General features: G+C 39.2%; 3 protein-coding genes across 3 annotated transcripts; 2 read left to right on the top strand and 1 right to left on the bottom strand.

The window, feature by feature from the left end:
• The first annotated feature begins 9 nt into the window (after positions 1-9).
• Positions 10-11195, top strand: LOC103480538 (receptor-type tyrosine-protein phosphatase H). Its single transcript, XM_008435519.3, has 11 exons — positions 10-326; positions 664-752; positions 2122-3106; positions 3928-4185; positions 5103-5369; positions 5585-5705; positions 5877-6037; positions 6133-6393; positions 6513-6776; positions 8962-9059; positions 9158-11195. Exons 1-11 carry the CDS (start codon positions 278-280, stop codon positions 9218-9220), a joined length of 2616 nt encoding a protein of 871 aa, XP_008433741.2. The 5' UTR covers positions 10-277; the 3' UTR covers positions 9221-11195.
• A 1309-nt stretch (positions 11196-12504) lies between these two features.
• LOC103480462 (CD209 antigen-like protein C) lies at positions 12505-17607 on the top strand. Its single transcript, XM_008435414.3, has 6 exons — positions 12505-13378; positions 14559-14660; positions 15013-15135; positions 15270-15430; positions 16030-16154; positions 17347-17607. The coding sequence occupies exons 1-6, from the start codon at positions 13255-13257 to the stop codon at positions 17462-17464; spliced, it is 753 nt and encodes a 250-aa protein (XP_008433636.2). The 5' UTR covers positions 12505-13254; the 3' UTR covers positions 17465-17607.
• A 144-nt stretch (positions 17608-17751) lies between these two features.
• LOC103480463 (uncharacterized) lies at positions 17752-25430 on the bottom strand. Its single transcript, XM_008435415.2, has 10 exons — positions 23311-25430; positions 22901-22954; positions 22566-22711; positions 21333-21431; positions 20592-20726; positions 20365-20484; positions 20138-20266; positions 19538-19616; positions 19393-19419; positions 17752-19294 (listed from the first exon to the last, which is right to left on the bottom strand). Exons 2-10 carry the CDS (start codon positions 22950-22952, stop codon positions 18681-18683), a joined length of 1401 nt encoding a protein of 466 aa, XP_008433637.1. The 5' UTR covers positions 22953-22954; positions 23311-25430; the 3' UTR covers positions 17752-18680.
• Between the last annotated feature and the right edge of the window lie 21 nt (positions 25431-25451).

The following is a 25451-nucleotide window of genomic DNA, read 5'->3' as shown; positions in this document are numbered from 1 at the left end:
AATATGAATGCAAAGCAGCTGCATCTAATGATATTTTTAGGTGAATAGAGCCTTGTGATGAATGTCGTATGTGATGTTTATGACCTGTTGGACATTTTGTTTCATCACTCATTTGTCTTTATTCTGACCAAGAGGAAACATCTACAGCCAGAGCGAATAAAAAGACGAATCATCAGCATTTGGCACTTTTTTTCTTTCTTTCTATGCATTTAAATATATATATTTTAATATACTAGTGTGAATGTCTGTTTTAGTGTAAATTCAACGGGACGCCACCATGGGAAACTTAACTATCATACATAAACTGTGTATTTCTGTTTGTTGGGGTGAGTACCATTGTTTTAGGAAAGTTTTTAGACTTTTCATTATGATTGACCTGCTGATTATGATTCTAGTAACCTGTAGGTGAACCAGGAAGTTGAAGCTTAAGATTTTAATTTTCTGCTTCAAGTAAGATTATATACATGTCAGTAAAATAATTTCTAATAAGATTTGTTACATTTTGAAGTGATGCATTTCAATCTTAGAATTCCACCTTTTATCCTGAATTTGGTACAGACGCTTATAATCTGAAATAATCCTGGTTGAATACCAATTTTTGCTGGATAATGTGGTGAAAATAAACATCTGTACATGACTAAATCAGGCTTTTGTCTTTCTCAGGTCTTCTGCTGATGTACACGGCTGCAGAGAGGCAGTACTTCATTAGCCCCCACAACGCCAGCTGGGCTGACGCCAGGAACCACTGCCAGGTACGAACGGACCTGAGATTACCTCCAGAAACTTTCTGAAGCGTCCAGCTGGACACACTGAGAGGCAACAGATTAGCAGGGCAATTAAGAGGTTTTGTGTTTAATTTCAGCACCAATGAGTTAATTTTTCTGGATGATAAATTGTCTCAAAAAATTGTGATCAGCAATGTTGCTTTGGGACCAATTTCAAGTAATATATCTACAGACAATTAAGCTTTCATTTCTTGCAGACAGTTAACTCTGGAACTGGAAAACGTTTTAAATATCCAAAATAAAACTGAATTGAATGTTTAAAAAACAAAAATGATCCTCCAAAACAGGGAGCCAGTTGAGACCAATGCACCAGACTGAAACCTTTTTTCATTCCGTGTTTGTTTTTCTCTCTTTTTCTACCAATCGTGGAAATGATTGAGCTGATGGATCAATTATTCGATTAATTGATATATTGCTTATTGTGACAGGCGCTTATTAACAGTTGTCCTGAGGTTATTTTTTTTACCTTAATGACAGAAATGGAAAGCAGATCTTTCAGATACATGCCTTGTACTTCAGGAAACAAATGTCTTTCTTTAAGAAGTTGTCTCGTTTTAAAGTACTGTGTGCAATATACAGATGTTTAGAAGAAAAAAGAAAGATATTAACACGCACTGTTTAAAAGACAAACCTTTACTTCCTCATTGCTCAGAGCTTCACCACACCTGGCTTCATTACGAGTTTATGACGGAAACATTTTTATGAAAGAGGCTCTAAAGTCATATGTCCATTGCAACCTAAAAGCTGACAGAAGAAGCTTATGTAAGCAAATGAGAAAATGTTACTGCTTTAACGTATAAAATAGCAGTTCAGGGCAACTAAGTTTGAGAAGACATTTCATTTTAAAACTTTAAAACTTTGCCAAAATCTTGTTCGGTTTGTCATTAACCTTTAGCAGTTCATGTTAATACATTTAGTTGTAATTTTCCTTTAACAAACATCCTTTTTATATGTTTTTTTTGAATTTTTTTTATTTTTTTATGCTCCCTGGCTGTCACGCATTTTTTAAAGACTATTTGCACATAATTTGCATTAAAAGGTGGCTGGAGCCCACATGTAACTCGTTCATCAGCTCAGCCTCAATACAGCTAAATAGCACCTCCTATATTTTCTTTTTAAACAAGAGCTTAGTGCAAACATTTGAATTTATTAGGGTTTATTCACTGTTTGCGAGATGCTATGGTTTTTGTTGCCATAAACATTCTTTTGCCATATTTGCTGAAGTGTTTGTAGGCTGCTAAGTCTCGCTTTGACTACATTCTTGGGCTCTCATCTTTGTTTTTGTCGCTGAAGCTTTAACACAGTTAGTTACAGTATGTCTTCTATGTCTGCTCAGGTCTGCTTTAAAGAGATGGTGACTCTCACGCCACAAAACATCCAGGTCATCGCCAAAATAATAAACTCCACCCACTGGATTGGCCTTCGCAAGTACATAAACTACAATGACACCTACAACGAAACCGATGACTACGACTACGACTCCGACTCGGACTACGACTACTACAACTCCACCAACTCCACCAACACCTCGTCTAGAAGCTTCGGGACACCCTGGACGCTGTGGGCCAACGGGGACCCACTCATCTTCCAGAACTGGTACCCCGGCTTCCCATTGTTTAAATCCCCATTGCCAAAAATAGACTGCTGCAGCTGCTCCTGCACTTGCCCGGCACCCCCCAGGTGGACGACCCCCTCGCCCACCACCAGTACGACAAGTCCGTCGCCTACCGGGTCGACAACGGGCTTCCCAACAGGTTCCGTTGTCGCCGAATACTCCAGCATAGACTCAACAAACATCACAGTGACCGAGAGCTACGACAACACGACCGACTCTACCAGGTCTACCAGTTTTTATGACGTTGACACCGGGACGGACATGTTGACGAACGCCACAGAATGGCTGAACGTCACGGAATGGCTGAACGCCACAGAATGGCTGAACGTCACAGAATGGCTGAACGTCACAGAATGGCTGAACGCCACAGAATGGCTGAACGTCACGGAATGGCTGAACGTCACAGAATGGCTGAACGTCACAGAAAGGCTGAACGCCACAGAAGGGGCCAACTTAACACGAAGAGCCAGCATCACCCAGGCGTGGGATTCCACCACCGCTCCCGCACGTCACACCACAGATACACCGTGGACGACCACACCGCAGCCGCCGATAATTTCAACGTGCGAACGATCGCCCATGCTGCCTCCCATCATACCAGAGAATAATAAAAACTACATCGAGAACTCGTGTGTGGTCATACTGGCCTTTGGACCTTGGGTTGAGAGAGAGTGCTTCGAAGAGCTGCCTTTCATTTGCTATGAAGGTACAACAGCTTCTGCAGTTAATGCGAATACTGGAGGGCACAGAAATTACGAATGTTGGCAGAATAAAGAAAATTAGTACTCATGGGAGTCTTCTGGTATTTTACTGGTAAAATCTTCTGGTATTTTATCTGAAGATTGACTGGTATATAATTATAATCGGTTAAACTAACCGATGCAGCCAGGAAATGATTCAGAGCTTTTCAGACATTTCAGAAAGTGATTAGATTTGACGACTCTGGTCAGTCATTCAACCTTCAGTGAGCTGGAATTACAGAAATTTTGGACTTTTGGTGATTTGTTTTAAGAATTCTTTACACAAGAAGGGAAATTCCGTCAAATTATTTGATTTAAAATAATTAGTTACTGTAATAACTTAGCAGTACCTAAATTGATTGATGCCTAATCATTTCTCACCATAATTTTAACATGCAAAACTTTTTAAAAATGCACAAGAAGAAGAATTTGAAAAAGCAAGTGAGTCGAAGCAAACTTGTTTTTAGGAGCAAACCATGAGAAATGGTCTCAAAACGTTGGATTGTTGTATGTTTTCAGTGAGATGACCAGTAAGCAAAGTGAGAACTGTCTGTAGCTATCAGGTCCTCTTTGTGAAAGCTGGAAGGTGAAGAATATTTCTTCATTAGTGAAGCCCCAACTTTGGGTTCAACGATTTAATGATTTTGTTTGTTTATCCTAAACTTAAACAGTTAAATTAACTTCGACTTCATAGCTGTGACTCCCATGTTTTCCTGTTACTTTTCCACATGTTTTCCCTCTTGGCCATAAATCTACCAGTTTTTGTCCGTATTGTTCTTGCCTTCAGACCGCTTCATGGGGGCCATCAACGTCTCCAACATCACCTCCTCGTCTGCCGATCTGCAGTGGGATCAGGGGCCCGGTGACATCAGCCACTATCGCTTCCAGGCGTTTTCCCGGGAAGGTTCCTGGAACGTCACCAAAAACATGCATAATTTGAGCTACACACTCGACAACCTCATTCCAGGAACCGGCTACGTTATCACAGTATTTGCAGTGAAGTGTGAAAGGGACCTCAATCCACTCAATGGCTCCTTCTACACCAGTAAGTTGTTGATTATTGTGATTAATAGATAACATTTGACCACCCGGGAGAGAAGAGAAGAGGGATAATGAGTTCTTTGAATCTTAATATGTTCTTCTTGTCTTTAAGGTGTTTTGCATTCATGTTTCTGAGTCATGAATGCAATATCTCCCAAAAAAAGAATAGGTAACACTTTATTTGAAGGAGTGTGCATAAGACCGACATGACACTGTCATAAACATGACATAACACCTGTCATGAACATAAAGAAGTCTTTATGAATGTTTATGACAGTTGTTATGACGTGTCATTCAGTAAATAATGACAATTTTAATGCAAAGCTTATCTAAAAGTTGCATTAAAAGTGCCAACTTTGCATGATTTTGTAAATAATGACAATTTCATGCAAAGTTGGCATTTTTAGTGGACTTTCAACGCAACTTTTAGAGCAACTTTGCTTTAAAAGTGTCATTACTTACCGAATGACACTTCATGACAACTGTCATAAACATTCATAATTCATAATATATATTAAAATAATAATATATAATATCTAAATATAATAAATATTATAATTATATAATATATATTATATTCATAATATAATTTTCTGCTCACTGAGTTTTCTACACAGCATTAGCTCTGCTCCAGAGTTGTATTTTTGCAGGAAATACACAAAGTAGATGAATTTTTATTTTAATACCGTAATGCCACCTTTAAGGCACATAATGTGCAATTGTGTCCACTTAACGTAGCAAAGTATGTCTGTTTCTGTTTTGCCATCACTTTTACACCTTGTAAACCCATTGAGATATATACTATTACTGTTCTACAAAGCAAAGACGAGGCGGCTCAAAGTACAGCTGACGTACCTGTAATGTGACTAAGACAAAAGACAACCTGAAAAGACTAACTCTGGGTTTGTTTCCTCCTTTCAGTACCTGGAGAGGTCCAAAACCTCACTGTGACCAGTTTTGCAGAAAACACTGTCAGTATGAGCTGGAAGAAACCCAACGGGAACTATGGCTTCTTCGAAGTCGTCGCCTTTTCAGCTTTGGGAACTGAAAAGCACAACAAGACCGTCAGGGAAGAAAAAATGGATTTTGACGGCTTGACACAGGGAAACGAGTACACTTTCATTTTCCGCACAGGAGTCAACGACAGGTCCATGTGGAGTAAGAACATCAGCATCTCAAATTGCACCCGTGAGTTTACATCCGTACTGTTCAGGGGGGAAACGAGCAAGAACTTTCCATCTCTTCGTTTCCTTCAGACGCTATCTGACATTCAAATCTGAAAAGGCAAATTACGGCCACGTTTTGTGCGGACCATGACACCCGCCTGCTTCTATTTGGTTTCATCTTCGGCAAACACAGAGAAGCTTTGTCCGTTTTATAACAGCCCGCTGTCTCTCTTTCAGGGCCTGGAAAAGTGTCCAACCTGAAACCTTTGGACATCCAGGATAAGAACTTAATTCTCGAGTGGAATCCGCCAGAGGGAAACTACATAGAATTTAAAGTGATGGCCAAGGATGGAAACGGGTTCGTCCCCTTTATATTCCTATATTAAATGTATTTCTCTGTTCATCAAACTCTACAAATTGCTGCTTTCATGTTCTTGTTCGTTGTATTTTTCAACACAAATGGAGCACAGTGATTAACATCTGCTTACTAGTTGTTTCAGGACAGTCTTTGTGTGTCGCCTCATAACAGGGAGCTGAATGTTATTGTGGAAAACATAACAAGTCTTTTGAACAAACCATATAAAGTGAAAGTGTCCGGCCTCCAAAACGGCACTAAGCTTGACTTTTTTGTGAAAGTCTTGGGCGTTTGTGGCCTGGAGGGAGAAATTGTAAACATCACTACATACACCGGTAACTCTGATTCATTTGTTTAGAGACTCTTTACAGCAAATTCTGTTGCATTCATCTGATTTTTTATTTTCATTTTTTTTTTCACTTATAAACAGCTCCAGGACCAATCTCAAATTTGAAGTTGAAAGCAGAAGCCAAGATCATTGATGCTACCTGGGACTTTACTCCAAATCCTGGAAGTATTGTAACCTTTACAGCCAAGCTTGTCTTGGATGGCGAAGAGAAGGATTCAAAAACCATATCAGATAAAACTGTAAAATTTGATAGCCTGAAAACTGCCACTAAGTACGAAGTGAAGGTCTACGCAGTTCTTAATAATCTGAAAAGCCCAGAAACGCACAGCTTCATTTTCACCCGTGAGTTTGATTTGATTTGATCATTAATAAACACAGACCGCATGCTCAGGTAGCAGCTGTACGTTTTGCTATAACATGTTTTTAAAGAGAGGCAAGTAACCTTTTCTTTCTCCCTGCAGTCCCGTCGCCTCCCACTGGAGCCAAAGTAAACAGCAAAACGGCATATTCCCTCGCCTTTGAGTGGACTCCCCCAGAATACTCATCAGTACAGAACTACAGCTGCACCCTCAACTCTACATTCTGGTCTTACTCCGACTTTCAAATAGTTAGCACCACCATGTGCACTTTCACTAACCTGAAGTCAGGAAGCACATACGACTTTAATGTGTACGCTCTGAGTGATAATAAGACGAGTGATCCAGCACGCTGCAATGGGACAACAGGTGAGAAAATAAGCAGTGCCTTGCTGAACCACATGGACTCGCTCAGCTTCTGTCACGTTTTAACTCCAACCTTCAAAGTGTTTTAAGATTTTATATGGTTGACGAACACAGAACAACATGACGGTCAGCCTGAAGGATGGTAGAGGAGGGACATGTCTGGGTTTTTCTTTTGGACTCATTACCCTGGGATGGACGGATTAGTTAAGGTCCCGGCCCTCCGATGGCGTTAATCTACATGAGATGTATTGCCAAAAGTATTTCTTCATTATTAATCCTTAGGATTTGTTATATCAGTCCTTCCTTTGCAGCTATCACAAAACAAGCAATAAACAAGGCATTTCATCAAATGCCATCATCAAAATCATCAAGCAAAAACACATCAGATATGTTGATCAATGTTCCAGTTATTATTAATCCGAATGGGTTTAGCCTTATTTTAAAGAAACTCAGAGTTTTGTCCTTTTTTCTTTCTTTTTTGTGTGTTTTTTTTTTTTTTGTTTTCTGGAAGTTTGTTCCAGGTTTGTGGTGCAGGGAAGCTGAATGATGCTTCTCCATGTTTGGTTCTGGGAATGCAAAGCAAAGGAGTCAGCAGCAGATCTTTAATATGTTTGGTGATCTATAAGCTATAAAGTATTTTAAAGTCTATTCTCAGAGCTACAGGGAGCCAGGGTAGGGATGTTAGAACTGAGGTGATGTGCTCTATCTTCCTAGTTTTGGTCAGAACGTGAACAGCAGCGTTCTGCAACCTGATTGATAGATATTTTTGTGAAGACACTGTTGCAGTAATCAATGCGACTAAAGATAAATGCATGGATGAGTTTCTCTAGATCTTTCTGTGAATGTTCTTCAGGTGATAGAAGGCCGACTTTGTGACTGTCTTTATGTGGCTCTGAAGGTCCAGGTCAGAGTCCACCACCACTCTCAGGTTTCAGGCTCGTCTGCTAATTTCTAGCTGTAATAACTGGAGCTGTGCATTGACTCTACATTGCTCCTCTTTAAATCCAAAAATAATAACTTCAGTTTTGTTTCTGTTCAGCTGGAGAAAGTTTTGGCACATCCTGTTCAGTGATTGGATGGGTTCAGAGTCACCTGGTGGCATCGTAATGTAGAGCTGTGTATCATCTGCATAGTTTTGATAGCTAATCTGGTTTCCTGTTATAACCTGAGCTAGTGGGAGCATATAGATATAGAATAGTAGAAGTCCCAGGATTGAGCCGCATGTGACTTCAGGCCTTTCCAATGAGAAGTTACCTACTGGCACGCAGACATCCCTGTTCTTTAGATAAGATTCAAACCAGTTGAGTACTGGACAAGTGAGTCTGACCCTCCAGTCACTTCAATAATTTTCCATGGTGAACATCAGACTTTTCACCAAAGGATTCAACTCCTGAAACCAGCTCTTCTGCAAGCCCTCTGCACCAAACTTAAAATAGGAAACAGGAAACCCAGAGCTGTGCACTGGATGGTCAGAGAGACGTCAACCGTCACTGTGGAGAACAGAGCTCTATGGCTCTACAGAGACCTCTGGAGGTGTTTTACATCACTTGGTGATGTAATGCTAACACGTCGCAGCCGTTAGGCCCTGGAAACCCAGACTGTTGCTAAGCTAATCTAAAAGCCACAGGACGTGTAGCCGACGTGAAGCTTTGTGCTTCAGCTGGCTGATTTTTTTTAATGCCTCTCATTCCCAATCACTTCCACTTTGCTCTAATGCCACCGACGATTTCACTGAGTTTCTCAGTCTACCTGTCTAGCTGCTGGGATTTATACACCTGAGGCCATGGAAGTGGTTGAAACGCCTAAAATCAATTATTAAGAGGAGGCATCCAGTACTTTTGGCAATACAGTGTAGACTTAATGTTGCCCTTTTCTTTTACTTAATCCACGTTCCTCATTTTATTAGCAGACTCTTTACAACACGGCGTAATGCTCAGGAACACTGTGTGACCTAGAAGAGTAAATAAAAATCATGCAGAGTCCAGAGGAAAACCTGCTGATCAGGTTTAAATCCTCTGTAATGTCGCCGGAATAAATGATGTGTTTGACTGAGTGAACATGGTGGCCAAACACTGAAAGCGTGCCATTTGCAAACTGCACACTAATGCAAATTGTTCACATGAATGCGAGTCTGTCTACGTGTTCGGTTTCCTGCTTCTGCTTCTCACCGTCTCCACTTGTCCTGCAGTTGAAGATCCAGTGGAAATCAGTCTGTCAATGCTCTGCACTTCAGAAGTGTCTCTGTACTGTGAGAAAGACGAAACGAGGAAGGCTGTATTTGAGGAGGTAAGTCAGCCAACCTTTGGGCTGGTGAGTTGACGTTTAGCTTTTACCCAGGTGTGTTGAATGTCTGGTAAATGTTAATCTTTTGTTGTCTGTTGCAGCTACAACACCACTTCAAGAAAATCCTGGGGGAGTATGTTTATCATGAAGTCAAGAGGATTTAATCAAGTGTTGTAACATTTTGAGGCATTAGAAAACAATATCTGGTTCACTTGGCAACTTTTAAAATACCAACTCAGAAAACTTTACACTTTATCACTATTATATAAAGTAAGACCCCGTTACTCTTACACAGTTTCTATTGCTATAACAGCAAATGAGGCATTCAGGTCCACGTTGAGAGAAAGCTGACTATGAAATACCAAACACTTTATTGCTACCTCTCAATTTAGGAAAGGGTTTTAGAGCTTTTTTACAACCAAGCTCTGATCCTTTTCCTTTTTGGACGTTTCCCTATCAAACATCAGTTTGTTTATCTAATACCAGTTCACAATAAATTTAATCTTATGGCATCTTACAAGACAAAAGGACCAAAGTCTTGCGCAGTGCCTAGAAAGTATTTACCCCTGTTCATAATAAATGGTTTTCCTGGAATTGTAAAGCGTTTCTCCACTATTAATACATTGAACAGCATGTACACTAGCTTGATTGACAGCACTAAGCTGCTCCTCCTGGCTCTGATTGGTTGCTGAAGTACCGGTTCCCGTAAAGCTATCAGCTGAAAATCTGGTGGATTTCAGATCAGGTTTTTGGTGCATCCTCAAAAACCAGGAACGATTTGGTTTTGGGATTTTTCAGACTATTTCCACTTTGTTGAACGAATATTGCAAAAGTTTTATAGATATTGTTGTATCAGTTCATTAATTGTTTTTAAAACTAAACACTCAAAAACTGAAACTTTGTTGCGAAATATTAAATTCCAAAATCACACTTTTATCTTAAGATTAACTAATAAATACTTCTTTGAGTCACAATTTAACGTCATTACGTTTTCTTTTTTGTTTTCTTTTTTATGTGTATCCACCAGATGGCGCTATTTAATATTCAATTTAAAAGAGTTACAATATTGTAAGCTTAAGTGGGTTAAATAGGTTTAAATAGATAAGATTTCTTTTAAAAACAAACCCATTATTCACATGTGATTCTTCTTCAGAGCTTTTGTGGGTCTGAAAACTTTATTTTGACGATGCAGAAAATTAATATTACTGTCAGCCAATGACCCATCTCCAGGTCTGATAAATATGTTGCAAATGCCCTTATTACATATCTAAAAAAAAAATTTATTAAATATTTTAAACATTACTTGAAATGTGAAATTAGTTTTAAAATTTCAATAAAACACATTGGAGTTAAGTTAACAAAAAAATGCGATCAGATATTTTAGTTAAATGCCTCCGGCTGAAATGGCGGATCAATATATATTCATGCAACTTAAAAAGAAATAAATATTCTAAATATCTGAAAGTACATGCGATGCATTATCTTCACCTCTTAGTACAAATTAACAGAAATTGTGATATGTTATCTTTGTATTCAGTCACAAGCCTGGTAATGTTATTATAGACAGAATTAAATTCTGATTTTTACTGTCAGTGTGCACAACTCATGGCTCTGTGGATAGAGTAGTTGTCTTGTGATCAGAAGGTTGTAGGTTCAATTCCAGCCTCCTCCTGCTGCATGTCGATGTGCCCCTGGGCAAGGCACCTAACCCCAAATTGCCTATCGATCTGCGTATCGGTGTACAAATGTGTGAGCATTTGTGAGTGCGAATGGGTGAATGTGACTAGTGTAAAGCGCTTTGAGTGGTCAAAATGACTGGAAAAGCGCTATGTAAGTTCAAACCATTTAACTCTCTGCATTTGTTTTATCTTGATAAATCATAAGTAATGATGCTTGTTTTTAGGTCTGTTTCCTGCTCAACTTAAGATGTGAAATTAACATTTGACTTGAGGAAAGAATGGCTGAGTTTTGAAAGGAAAAATGCTGCTTTGCTGACTTTTCTACAATTATTCTGTAAAAAAAATTATGAGTATTTTATATGGAAATGCTAAATGATGCAACTGTTTGTTGTTGTCCTGAATCTGTCCGGTTTGACATTACTGTTGTGATAATCCATTAAATTAGTTTTCTGCTGATTAATCTGATTATGTTGGATTTGTGTCTTCCCTTAAACCCGTTCGCTCTCTTCTGTTGTAAAACCAGTGTAAGTTTAGTTTGGACTGACACTGAATGTTGCTCCAGCAGCTGGTTGGCAGAACCAGTCAGAACCTGCTGCTCCTGCTTGAGCCTCTAGGGGGCGCTCTCTGAATTTATTCTGTAAATCTCTGGACTGTATGGCAGATCTTGCTGGGAAAAATTAAAATAAAAGCTGCATCATTTTCACTTTCATAAATTCCAGTTTAATGAGCGTTTTGTTTCTATGTGAATACATGAAAGCCAAAAAATATCTTGTGTTAATTCACAATATTTTAGGTAAACACAAATAAAAACACACCTGCGGATGGATTTCAAAGTAAAGCCACAAACGCACTGCTTCTTTGTGCAACATGATGGAAAATGAAAAGAAATCAGCCGCTCTCAGGAAGGAAAGTGTCGACCTCCAAAAATCTGGTTCACTTTCCAGAAAGTGCAATTCACCTGTGCAATTATATCAATCAATCAAATTTTATTTGCATAGCACATTTTAGCAGCAAGGCATGTCAAGGTGCTTTACATAATTAAAAAAACAAAATAAAAACAGCATGTGACATTGAATAAACAGAAAGAGAAGGAGATTTTGGAAAAAGAAAAAAAAAGAAAGATATTAATACCTGTTTAACACGGGTATTATCCAGGCCCAGTCGGCTAACAGGACAAGGTCTCCAACCTTGCAGCACCAGGCTCCGTCCACCTATCACGCAAATTTTTGCGCTAGGACTTCGCCGTCCTACACAAATTTTTGTGCACTATTTTTACCTGTTAGAGTCTAGAATTTACAGGGTTTTTCTGTTATTTATATGCACAAATGACTACCATGGAAATGTGCAGACATCTTGTTCAGAGAAGAGATGGGTACTGCATTCTAGAGATGATGTGGTTTTATGCACGAAGGTGTGAAACAACAATGAAACCACAGTAAAATACCCTGTGAAAATGGATCCTTGCCAACAGTGAAACAAGTCATTTCTAGTGCAAATATGTTTCTACACTTGAAATAAGACGAAACAAACTTGCAAGTTTTCAGCAATGCATGCAATTGTTTTAAGTCGATAATTCTTGATTATTTATTAAAAAAATACAAGTTCTACTTTTTCACTTGCTTTACAAGCAAGTGGTTTGACAGTGGAAGTGGTCATTTTTTAATCTATATTCAAGAATAATTGACTTAAAACAATCTCATGTGTTGCTGAAAACTTTGTTGTACGTTAGTTTTGTTTTATTCCAAGTGTACGAAGATATTTGTACTAGAAACTAGACCATAAAAACTAGACCACAGTTGGATTTTTGGCTTCCCTTAAACCTGTTTGCTCTCTTCTTTTCCAAAACCAGTCCAAGTTTAGTGAATGTTGCTCCTGCAGCTGGTTGGTCAGTCAGAACTGGCTTCTCCAGTTGAGCCTCCTCGGGGCGTCTGCTGCATCAGCTTTTGGACATAATGACCATCGTCACGTTCAGAAAACCTCCTCCAACTGTTAAGCACGGGGTCAAAGTATCATGTTTGGGTGTTGTGCAGCAGCAGGGACTGGTGCAATAGATCCCAAGAGAAGGTCATCATGTGGGAACATTTGAACGACACCTCAAGAAATCAGGTAACAAGTTCAAGTTTGGACACAAATGAAACAAAAACCATAATCGTATCGCCAAATTAGTTACAAAGTTTCTTAAAGACAACAAAGATAATGCTTTGACTTTGACAAGGTAGAATATGGATCTACTCCATGGTATAACAAGGCAAGTTATGTCAACTCTTTAATACGTTTTTCATCTTATCTGAGTTCATGTGGTGGGACTTTTCAGCTCTAATTTAGCAGAGTTCAGATGCTGCATGTCACACCTACCCACAGTCTCCAGAGCATCAGACAGCGCTGGCTTTCTTAGCTCAGGCGTAACGCTTTTCACACTTTGGTTGCTTCCTGTGTAAACTGCCTCGGACTTGTTTATTTTTGTTCACTCATACCAAAGAAGAAAAGAAAAAAAAAACTCAATAAAAACGTGTTATCACATGCCACGACGGCACAAGTCAAAGAATACATGCGAAGTCAAGCTAAAGGGACACATGGCTGCAAACGAGAGCGCAGACGGATCACTGAGAGCTGCAGAGGGTTTCAGAAGTTCAGCATGCGGAGGTGAGCTGTGAAATGGATGGAAATGCACTCTGCCGGAGGAAGATGGAGATTTAGAGATAAAACAGATGGCGTTCATTGTAGCCGAGTTTCATGCATCCACAACTGGCCCAACGTATTTGAAAATAGCTGTGATCCTAATTTACAACATCCAAATGTAGTTTTTACTGCTCTGGTGGGTTCATCTCCAGGTCTGCCAGATGTAAACATGTGGATGTGTAGGTGAATGAGATGAGTTTCACTTGTGTTAAAGATCAAATTGTTTTCTGGTGGCAGCGGCTTTTCCAGTCTGCGCTGTTTTTGCCAGGCGTTCCTGCTAATCTACGTAGCCTCTCTTGGTTCTGGTTGCCACAACTTCGCCATGTTCATTCTGTGGATTGAAGTTTAACACACAGCAGATGTTTAAGATTTTAAACCCCCAAGACCTCCAAAAAACAATGTCCTCTGTGCATATACAAACATATGCTGATGTAAACTCAGCTTCTTTTTGTACTAATTGTCCGTAGCAAATTTGTCGGAGTAAGTTCTCTCAAAGCGAGTGTGTTCTCACCTCCTGCTCATAGAAGTAAAAAAGTAAATAAAAATGAGGAAAGAATCTGGAAACGGTTCTGTTCCACAATAACAAGAGGTATTATGAAATACTTGCAGACTGTTTGTACAGAGACAGATTAATGTTCATCACACCAGGGATTGCCGTCTGTGAGTCAGTCTAAGAAGACTCATTGTTTGGGTTTAGGTGAGCCAGATTACACCTCGTTGGTATCCTAAGATTTTAAGATTCCTTGTTAGGGAATAATAAGACTTTGCAAGTCCCAAAAGTCGGCATCAGTAACATAGCTTCTCTCAAGAAAATGAGTCATGGAGGAAATAATAGTAAGGTTTGAAGGGATTTTCTAAGGTAAGAGAAATGTACAAATTGTTTATTATCTCCGTGTTTCATCAGACACAATCAGACGACTAAACCTTGGAACCTGAACATCTTCAACATCAATTAAAAAAACATGCAACAACACGACACAGAAAGCTTCATCAGCATTCCCACAGTTACCAAATAGCTTCAAAAATGTTGGGAAAAACTTACTTTTTTCTATATTTGAAATGGGCTTGTTTGCTTTTATGTGATCTGAGACCACAGTTTATAGCTTAGTTCTGTACATTTAAATAATTAATTTTTCTGTTACAGATACAAAATCCTGCAAGAAATCTCACCTGGCATGTATAGGGGCTGTTGCTATAGCAGCAATATCTCTGATCACTGCGATCATTTTGTCCTCCGTTTTATTTGGTAAGTAGCAGAATGAGTAATACAAATTCAGGTGTTTGTAAATGTTAAATTTAAACCATTTTTATTCTTTAAAAAAGTGGTGGAAAATGAATAAATAATAAATGAAGAAAAACATGTGAAATGATTAAGTTGTTTAAAGTTGAATACTTTTTGGTATTTTGGATTTCTTATTTTCCTCCTATCAAAGCCTCCCATTAATTTCTTCAAAAAATAGGGGGAAAAAACAAGAATAAAACAACTTGTCCAAAATACATACCTTGAGGAGCTCCATCTTTTAGTACTGCGTATGCATTTAACAAATAAATACAATCTCAGTTTACGTTGTCTAAAGTTTTATAAACTCATGTGCCAGCCATATGGGGAGCAGCACGAGAAGAAGAAGATCCAACTTTTCAAAATAAACAGACAGAAAACCTGCAGCAGTGCCAAAAACAATGTGAGGACCTGAAAATGATGCTGCACTTGGCCACTCAGGGTGAGTTTACAATTTATTATCTAGCTCAAGTCTCGGGAAACAATGGCATTTTTAATCTGTATGCAAAAGTAAAAACAGCTTAACAGACATTCTCCTGACTTCAGCCATTCTGTTTGTGTCTGCGCTGCCTGAAGACTCCAGATGCCGTTTGTGTCCTGAAGGCTGGCTGTGGTGGAGGCGTCATTGCTACTTTTTCTCAGTTGGACTCCAGGAAAACCGTCGGTGGAAAGAGAGCGCCGAGTTCTGCCTGGAGCACAACAGCAGCCTGGTTGAGATCAAAGACGACGCAGAGATGGTAACTAACAGAGCACGACGGGAGAGAGACAAAAACAAGATGGCTGCGTTCACACTGCAGTCTGAAGTGACACAATTACGATGCTTTGTCAATTTTTATTTATTTATTTTTTTGTCGTGGTCGTTCGCACTTCCAAATATATGCGACATATGTGTTCCCCAGCGCGAACTGCAAAAGACCTGAAAGTGTCCCGCATGCGCAGTAGAGTATTGTGCTAGATAAATAAAATGACCATACCTTACCTCTCTATGTGTGACGTTATTGCGCCCTCTACCGAGCATGCAGGACACTTTCAGGTCGTCTGCAGTTCACACTGGAGAACACTTTACAAGTCGCTTTTAGAAGTGTGAGCGACTACGGCAAAAAAGAAAGAAAAATCCGATTTGACATGAAATCGTAATTGGGTCACTTCGGGCTACAATGTGAACGTCACCTAAGTTACCTTTAAAAAGTAACACAACTGTGTTTTTTCAGCTTTGAGGACACAGTACTCCCCGTGTTTCTCTCTGTAAACATCTCTGAGACTTTGATGTCAAATATACTGGCCATTTTTTTGTCCGACTAAAGAAAGTTAAGTCTACCTTTTTCCTGAAATATAGGATTTTCTCCAAGGAGTTATGTGCAATGCCACCAAATTTCCTTTCCTGTGGGTGGGACTGACGGACAGTCAGCAGGAGGGACGCTGGCTGTGGTTGAGTGGGAAGGACGTCCAGGACCACTTACCGTAAGTCTGAACTTTCTGGTTGAAACAAAGAATCTTCTGGTCCATATATATTTAAAAATACTTTAGCAACAGGAACAAGTTCCATTTAAAGTTTGCTGAGTTCTTCAACTTTTACAATGCAATGTATTTTAATGACAGATAACTGTGTTTTGAGTAGAGACTAGTTTATAAAATATAAACTATGTACATAAATGCAGACAGGAAGAGTTTTGTTTTTACTGAAAGGAGAAATGAAATTCACATAAAACTAAAAACAATCAGTGCGTGGTGTAGATGGAAAGCACCAACACAAGCATCATAGTTTCGTTTCCATGTTGTCTTTTTATAACTGAAGAGGTGTTGCATTCAAAACAAGTCAATGCTGAAAATACAACGGGAAAAACAATTGTTCTGCTGATTCTTTCATTCCTTTATTAATGCTTCAAACTCTGGTGATGAACATTTTTACCTTAAAAGTTCGCATGGATTAGAGACGTTGAGAGGGATTGCTTTAATTTTCTAATAAGAGTAAAGACTCAAGGACGCCATGTTGGATAAATGCTAACACTACAGTGGCTTCATACATAGCTTCCCACAGTTATTTATCACGTTTTGAAAATGGATATGTAGGGATAAAATATGGTAGGCTTTTTAAATATCGTCATTAGGAGTGTCGATAAATTTGGAGACTTTTAACTGAAAGATTATTTTGTGTCGGCAGACACAAAATGGTTCCTTTAAATTAGCGCTAAGGACATAAACAACTGCATTACATCAGCTACTGCAGATTTTATTTGTTAAAAAAGAAGCAATTGATCTTTTCAGTTACAATAATATAATATAATATAATATAATATAATATAATATAATATAATATAATATGTGTCTGTGTAGGCACCAAAACAAATAAACTGAACTTAGTCTAAAAGTAAAACACAAAGCACAGAATATCTTACGTTGATGTTTATTTTATTACGAAATCATAACAAACATACAGCACATATATATATAAATATATATAAAGACACTATTACACAGACACAGAACTTTGTAAAATAAGTTTGTTTAATTTTTCATCTGGCTTATATAGTCTCATAATCACAATCTCAATGGAGATTTATAATCATTCTTAGAGTGAATGATTTATTTTCATTATATAAACGTGTGTGTGTGTGTGTGTGTGTGTGTGTGTGTGTGTGTGCGTGCTTTCAAGGCTGGCGGTTCAGTGGGACAGCGATGACAGGGACTGTGCAGACCTGAGGGGAGGCGGGACTCTGTTTGCTGCAGACTGTGAGGAGTACGGACCCTGGGCCTGCAAGAGAGAGTCCTGACCGTCTCCACGCCCTTCTTATCCGCATTTCAGTAACAAACTGCAAGCTGAGGGAGATCTGGAGTTTTATGTGTCCAGTAAAAGATCAAACCAGCCCTACTGGATGCTAAAGTGAAACAAATACTTTATTGGTGAAGCTTAATTGTTTAATGTTCGCTGGAAAAATGCAGATTTTTTTTCAACAACATCAAATTATTTATGACAACAGCTTCTTCTAAAAGTGCAGTTTTAAAGTGCATGAATCAGAAAGCAACCACATGTTTAGCCTAATAAATGTTTTTATATATATTTATATATATATGGTTACACATTTTTTCTGTCATGCATTTTATAAAAAGTCTCAGTTTATAACATTGTTCTAAAGACTAATGCATTCATACACAGTGATTGCATACAAGCATAATCTTTCCAAACATTGTCATTAGCACTTTAATACAATTCAGCCTTTGATATTACTTTGACAGAGAAGTTGAGAGTAACATTGAGGTAGCATTTATAGAAATTAAATAATCAGACCGCTTCTTAAAGAAATCTTCTTCTTCTGCTGCTCCTGCAGATTTCATTTGAGGTCAGATCATCTTTACTGCTTTGTTCAGAGAAATGTCGATCAGGTTTAAGCTCGGAAACCCCAAATTAAGACGCCTTGTGCTTTTGCTAGAGTCTAAACAACGGACTTAAAAGTTAAAAGTTTGTTTTATTTCTACATTTTCCCCCTGAATGTGCCACGGCTCATCAGTAGCCAAGAAGGTTTACTATATTTTCCTACATTTCCTCGTTGTGAGAATGTAGGATATTTCTATTCTATCATGCGACTCTTGGAAAAAAAAAAAACGTATCTATTTAAATAAACGAGATGGTTGGCAGCCCATCTGGATTTGAATTTTTTTCACTACAGACCAAAGAAACACAAAGCGTCTGGTTCTTTGTGGATTTTTTTTATTTTTATTTTTTACCTTTATTAGGTTTTATAAACTATCTCGGCAGATCATAAAACGTTTTGAGCATAAACTGTTTTGGTTTTTTTAATGGTATTTATGCATTTCTACGTTAAACAGACCAAACATTTGCCAGGAGGTACTGAAGGTACTTGTGTTAACCGCATAGATGGATCTGAATCTCTCCTGTGATCTTGTGCTGCATTTGAGTGAAGTTGGACGTAAGAAACGTTTGACAAATCAGTACTTCTGACTGGGTTTGCTTGGGTTTTTTTTTTTTTTTTAAAGCTGGTTGGTGTCTTCCAACACCACCTTTCTAAACATCTTGGGACTCTTCACAAACTCCTTCTTCTTAGGTTCGCCGGTGCCTCCGGAGATTTTATGCGGCTTGATGATAGTCATGAGCGTGCGGCCGTCCATGGGTGCGAACAGAGGGTACAGCTTGCCCCCGAACCTCCCCGTGAAGGTGTAGATGTGGGACTTGGTCTCGGCGTTGTAGAAGGAGATCTGGCCTTCCTCGTAGTCCAAGTACACCCCGAGGCGCCGCGGGATGAGGGCGGCGGGCAGCTGCGTCTCCGGGTTGCTGCAGGCGTAGAAGTGGTGGGTGCTTCTCCACAGGACCCAGTAGCCCTTCCTGGGAGTCATGGGGAAGTTGCCCTTCCGCTCGGAGTTGGCGGTGGTCAGGCCGACCCGCCAGTAGCCGTTGTTGGCGATGTCCACCTCCCAGTAGTGGCGGCCGCTGCTGTAGCCCTCCCAGCCCAGCACGCAAGGCAGCCTGTCGAAGCGCTGGGAGCTCTCCGGGGTGTCCGACTCCGAGATGCCCTCCTGCACCCTGCGCTGGTCGTCTGAAAGCTGCAGCCAGGGGTGGTTGGTCATGGGGTCGAGAATCACGTTGGCTGTCGGGAACAATTAAAAGGGTTAAGTATCCAGAACCGCAACCTTGACTAAATTTGCTTTTATATCAGATGATGGAGCAAAGCGAAGACGAAGTTACCTGCTGCGCTGCAGATCCAGTCCCAGACTGAAAACAGACATGAGGACAAAATATTACAAACTGCTCACAAACTAGAAATATAAATTAGCAATATATTAGTAGCCTTTTTCCATTTGAATAATAAAAGAAAAACACATCTGCACACCTGAGTTTGGGATGTATCTGGGTATTCCTGCTTTCCAGGTCCTTTGCTTCGCCAGCAACCAGATCTGGGACACCGTAGCCTGGAAAAGAGAAAGATAAGAAAATCTATCTTCTTGCTTCAAATGTTTTAAAAGAGAAACATGTGACTTCAATGTCATTTTCTGGCACAAATTACAGTGTAGTACTCAACATAAGAGGCAACAACCGCCATCTATTTCTGCAGATTTTAGAGAATTGTACTATTTCTGCTTTCTATTTTTCTTTTGAAATCAAAGCTGAAAGTGCCCGTAGATAATCAGCTGAATGCTTATAATTTGTTATCAGAGACTGTTGTAGGTTATCAGCGCAGCAGCGGATCAGGGTCAGTAAAAACCATTTATGGCTGTTCCACACGAACACTGAGAGCAGGGTTCACTCAACCGTCATGTTACGTAAAACCGTTTTACAGCCGAATGGCACCACGATCACTTCACATGGGAACTTATATGAGGTGGTTGGATTTTTTTATTTTTTTTATTTTTATTTTATGGCTATTCTACAACATCCAGTGGAATATTTTATAAAAGTGGATAGGAATGTTGCATAGAGTGAGGTTTCTCACCGTGTTGTCTTCCTTGAGCAGAGACCAGGTGATGAACTCCAGCAGAGGCAGCAGCTTGTAAAGTCGTTTCTTCTTGATGCCCAGCAGACGCAGCACCTTGCCCAGCTCCTCGCTCGGCACGCCGCAGCTCTGCAAGCGCAAATTATCATGTCAGCTTTATTAATGAAAAAAAAATAAATTTTTCTACTTTGGGAATGCTGTATCTATCACATGTCGCAACGTCTCACCTCAGTCGCTTTCTGCAGCTCCTTTGCCCACTCTGTGATCTGGAGTTGTCCCTCCTCTTTGGGCTCCTCTTTAGCTCCTTTCTTTGGATTGACAGATTTCCGCGGGGTCTCCTTTAGAAGCTGCAGATGCAAGAGCAGTTAAAAAAAATGTGTGCATGTGATAGCTTTGATGTTGGTTAGCTGCTTTTACCATTTTCCGTCTAGGCATTTAGGGTCTGAGCGCTCACCTTGTCGACGTGGCGGAGCTCGTCAGTCCACTCCAGGATCAGCTTTCTGCTCTCCTCCAGGCTGCGCTCGGTGCGCCGGTCGGAGCTCTGGGCCTCCGCCTTGCTGGTTCCCTCCCCTGGATCGGTGCCACCATGCTAAATCACAACACACACAGAAAATGTTTTGAAAACAGCTTCATAAATCAGAAAATTATCAAAACTTGTCATTGTTCATTTGATTCAAGTGGTAATAAATGCAGTGAGTTGACTTTTTTTAGGTCGCAGTCTGAAAGGTCACACGCTCTGGCTGTAAATGCACTCATAAGCATAAATCTGACCTATCAGCATCCACCCACCCACCTGTCCTGTTCATGTTTTATGAACACGTTTCAACGTCAACATTTATCCAGATCAATGCACCGTGACATATAAAGGACATGCAAATGATCAATTGCCCACAGATAAAATACCCTACAGCAGAAAATACATGTGACTGTGTGTTTCTACGTGTATTTGGCTCACACTCTTGATTCTGCTACATAATTATCATTCAAAAGCATTATCCTAATCTGCTTTACAGTTGAAGAACAACCTCCACAAAGTTAAATTCCCTGTAATTATTTGACATCGTTAAGGAATGCGTCTGAAAAACCTTTTCCAATCAGAACTTTTCTGTTTGGTTTGTTGTGTTTAGAAGCATTCTGGGTACTTTCCTCTGAATAAACACAACAAAAGGACATGTTGGTGTCTTCGTGGTTCTACCTTGCACACTTGGTCCACTTGCTCCTTCCAGTGATTAATAAACTGGACACACTCCTGCAGGCTGCGCAGGTCCTTCAGGTTGCCCTGGCGAACGTGTTGCTGCAAGACAGACACAAACTGAGTTTTAAAAGAAATAAATACAGCAGAGGCTAAATGTTTCAGCAGATTTATCATGTTTCATCAACTATTTCCTCTTCTAGCAACGGGCTTTTTTTTTTTTTTTTAAACTTGCATGGACTTTTAAAAAGAAAACAGGGCCAGTCCTGAAAACCAATACAAGCTAGTAACAATAACATGTTCACGACTACAGATGTTGCACAAAACAGTGTTTTAATGAGATATGAGGGATCACAAAATGGCTTACACCTCAAAATTTTACTATGCTTTTAAGTGTGCCAACCATATTGAACCTGGGGTTGCTGTGTGACCTCTGATGTTTCCACTCATTATCCAGTTTCTCGTCTGTTTCTCTTGTATTTCTGGCTTCTGAGTATAACGCGAACACACTAACCGCAAACACAATACCAACCCTAGACAATTAAACTAAGCAAACACATTATCACACATGTGACACGCTGAAATTTGACCCACCACACGTTTTTATGTGACCCTCTACACTCTACACATATAACTTTTGATATAAAGATGGTGTATTTAAATACTATATTATCAATCAAAACACCGCAGTTTCATTTGCATTCTGCCAAACTGGATCAATACAAATAAGGTGAAAATATGTTTAATATTATTTAATGTCAACAAGCATTTAAATGCAGAGACGTCTATGTATTTGTTAATTAGCTTTATCAATACATTTCGGCCCGATCCCGATACGACCCGACATGAAAATGAGTTTGATACCCCTACATTACAGCGCAGAACTAAAAGCTACATTAGCTACAAAGTGTTATATGATTCCCAAAACAAATCTCTGCCACTCAAATCACACGCACTTCTCATTATTTATCTGCTCCTCAAACGTGGAATAAAATGGGTTTAATAAACATTGATTAGAGGAATTATACCATCAAATATTCCAACTTTTGCTCAGCTTTATTGCTACTATGCTAAGTTTATAAACCTGACTAGCATTGTGTTGTAGGTGTGCTCTTGGAGGCCCCCTTGTGGTTCGGAGGCCCGAACACAAAAAGCTCCACTGCTATAAACAAAGCTAAACATTTCAAACAAACGCTTGGAATCAGTAGAAGAAGAACAGGAGGAAAACCAACTCACCTGCGAGCTCTTGTTGTGGTTAGCGTGAACGGTGGGGGCCGAGCTGTGGGGCTGGACGGTCTCCTCGGGTAACTTCCAGCGAACTGCCCCGATGGAGCTGCTCTGGGTGGTGGTGCCGCTCTCATCGTTCAGCAGCAGGTTCACGCCTACAGGCAGGGATCCTCAGTGTTAACAAAACGTGTTTACAACAACAGGGCATAAAACAGAAATATATATATATATATATATATATATATATATATATATATATATATATATATATATATATAATTTTTTTTTAAGAAAAATGTCAGATCAATTCTATTAATTTAAAAATAATAATAAAAGCAACGTACGTTTGTTGCGCTTTAGGATGGTTTTTAACTCCGCGCCTTCTTCCTTATTCATGGCTGTGGAGAAAGAAACACATTGAAAACTTGAAAAAAAAGGACAAAACAAACAAAACTGAATATCGTTTTAAAATTAGAAAACAATAATTAAATGTAAGGAAAAAGCAGAAAAATGAGTAAATAATAATCGTATTCATTTATTGTACATACACATATCAATACTCATATCTTCATATTACTTCAGATTTTATTTTATTTTTTTCATCAACGTGAAAGTAAAAAGAAAAATAAGAATTTTAAAAAATCGGTAATTCATTAATAATTAAAATAGTTGAAATACAAACTTTTAACTCAAACTGTAACACCTGAGATGTACTACAGATAAACAGAGAATCGATGTATTTATAGCTGATTACCTGTTGTGTTGTCGGAGCGTTGCTGCAGCTCTGATGGTCGAGAGAAGAGGACAGGTAGCGCTGCTCGTCCAAGCTTTTTATTGAACACCGGGGAAGGATGCCCCCCCCCCACACACACACACTCAGAGCAGACTCACTCTGAGGGCATCAGGAGGAGTGATGTTTTACAGCTGCAATAAAGCCAGTAATCAGTCAGTGACGCAAATGGCCGAGGTTTCAGGCTGAAGTTACTGTAAACTGTAAAACCAGCAGCAGAGGAATGAGAGCAGGGGTCAACCCGGCCTCTGCGAGGGCTTAAATAAACCATCAAATGGCACCAAATGTCATTTTATAAACAGATGATTCCTAAAATGTACAGGCTTGTGCCAGGTTGGACAACCCCCCCAAAAAACCCCTGAATGTCAGTATAAGCAGAAACAGAAGAACTGATTCGGCCTCAGGAGCAAAGAGCAATAACCTGCAAAATCTCACCTCACATTATGCAAGCAAACATTTACATCAACAGGCATTTCCTTAAAGGTCTGCCTGCGTCCCTTACGGCTTGTTAAATTTTTCGCCTACTTCTAGATTTCATATTACATCAGAGCAAATGGCAGTGGTTCTACTTACAAGAAACATAAAAAGGAAATTTAAAACATTCATAGGTAATATTCATAGGTAATATTCATTTAAACAAGTTCAAACTATATCTTAATAACTTGCATAACAAATCTGTGAATTACTAAACTGTAATATTTAGGATGAAGAAAATTCCTTTACATGCTACTTATGCTCTCTCAAGAAAGGTTGGATGCAATTTAAAGGCTTAAACATAATTTCTGTTTATTTTCGTCCAAGATGCAGATTAGTGTTAGAAGTAATTGTTGACCATAATTATAAATATTTTGTGAACGGAAAGCCAGATTGCACACAATAGCAAATGAAGCAATGCTTCTCCTCGACCCCGTTTGGCTGATTAGCTTCATTAGTTTTATTTTCAGGCCATAAACACATCAGTTAGTTTTATGTATTGCATTAAAAGCAGCAGGATATGAAATAACCAAACATGTGCGTACGGCAGCTGCTGATCCTTTTCCCTCAAACAGTTCGCTGCTTTAGGTTTTAAGGAACTTACAGTAAATTTAAAAAAAGACAAATAAAAGAGAAGACGCCTTTACAACTGGTGGAAGTGTCATCAACAGGGACAGAGAAGCAGGTCGGACCAGAAGGGAAAGACAATGTGTTGCAAGAACTGCAAACCGACGTTCTCCTTCAAATCTGAATTTACGTAATCTTATTTTGAAAAAAAAAAAAGAGGCAAAGAAATCAACCTTCTTCACAGTCTCTGCTACTTTGTTTGACAAATACCTGTAAAATGAACTGAAATCAGAGGAAAAAAAAGATGCTTTTGCGAGAACTGGTCCTATTCATTCACTTCTAAACACTAAATGCTATATTAATATACTAATAAACTTGACTTAAACAGCAGTAGCAAAGAGAATTTTACTTTATTGAATTAATAATTGAGTTATTAAGAGAATACAAATCAGACTCATTATTTTTAATGTTTTTCCAGTGGATTTCTGTCTAGTCGCAGTTCAGCATTTGTATATATGTTTTTTGTTTTTTTATTGGAGCACATCTAAAATATGTTTTACTTTTTTACTTGTTTTAATTTTTATGGCACTGAAACCGACCTGATCTCACAAACCAGATTTATAATCTGAAAAAAAAAAACATGTCTCAGAATTACCAAAAACTGTTCATTAAAATCTTTCTGTCCAGCTCTACGGATAACCTCTACTAATAATGTGATACGTTAAAGAGACTTAAACGCTGTTTTTCGGAGGAGGTTCTTCAGAAAACCAGCAGATTTTAAAAGTAATGCCAGCACAGGTTGAGTCACCATACAGGCATCATTTTTCCCTTACTCTGCTTTGCTCTGGCCTGACCTGAAACCTATAAAAGACGACTTATGCAACTCCAGCTGGGCCGTCGCCTTTACAGCTCATCCAACCGTCTGAGGAGTAATTGGGCTCCTCCTGCTGATAAGAGGGATGGTGTGACAGCGGGATGCTTCCCCACCACCCTGCCTATTGTCTGGCGGGTCAGATAAGATGCAGTCGTGGCAGCTGAATAAAGGTTGCAGAGATTTTTTTTGC

The sequence above is a fragment of the Poecilia reticulata genome, chromosome 18, assembly GCF_904066995.2.
Source record: "Poecilia reticulata chromosome 18, P_reticulata-male-v2, whole genome shotgun sequence".
Lineage (NCBI taxonomy): Eukaryota > Metazoa > Chordata > Actinopteri > Cyprinodontiformes > Poeciliidae > Poecilia > Poecilia reticulata.
Note: the sequence above shows the minus strand (reverse complement) of the source record. Positions and strands in the feature narration are given on the sequence as shown.

Bases quoted from the DNA above. Each gene is read 5' to 3' on its own strand.
- LOC103480538 (XM_008435519.3), top strand. From the start codon at position 278: ATGGGAAACTTAACTATCATACATAAACTGTGTATTTCTGTTTGTTGG. The intron at 3,107-3,927 runs GTACAACAGCTT...TCTTGCCTTCAG, and splicing joins GCCTTTCATTTGCTATGAAG to ACCGCTTCATGGGGGCCATC. The intron at 6,394-6,512 runs GTGAGTTTGATT...TTCTCCCTGCAG, and splicing joins GCACAGCTTCATTTTCACCC to TCCCGTCGCCTCCCACTGGA.
- LOC103480462 (XM_008435414.3), top strand. From the start codon at position 13,255: ATGCCACGACGGCACAAGTCAAAGAATACATGCGAAGTCAAGCTAAAG. The intron at 13,379-14,558 runs GTGAGCTGTGAA...TTTCTGTTACAG, and splicing joins CAGAAGTTCAGCATGCGGAG to ATACAAAATCCTGCAAGAAA. The intron at 15,431-16,029 runs GTAACTAACAGA...CCTGAAATATAG, and splicing joins TCAAAGACGACGCAGAGATG to GATTTTCTCCAAGGAGTTAT.
- LOC103480463 (XM_008435415.2), bottom strand. From the start codon at position 22,952: ATGAATAAGGAAGAAGGCGCGGAGTTAAAAACCATCCTAAAGCGCAAC. The intron at 21,432-22,565 runs GTGAGTTGGTTT...TCTGTCTTGCAG, and splicing joins ACCACAACAAGAGCTCGCAG to CAACACGTTCGCCAGGGCAA. The intron at 20,727-21,332 runs GTAGAACCACGA...GTTGTGATTTAG, and splicing joins AAGTGGACCAAGTGTGCAAG to CATGGTGGCACCGATCCAGG.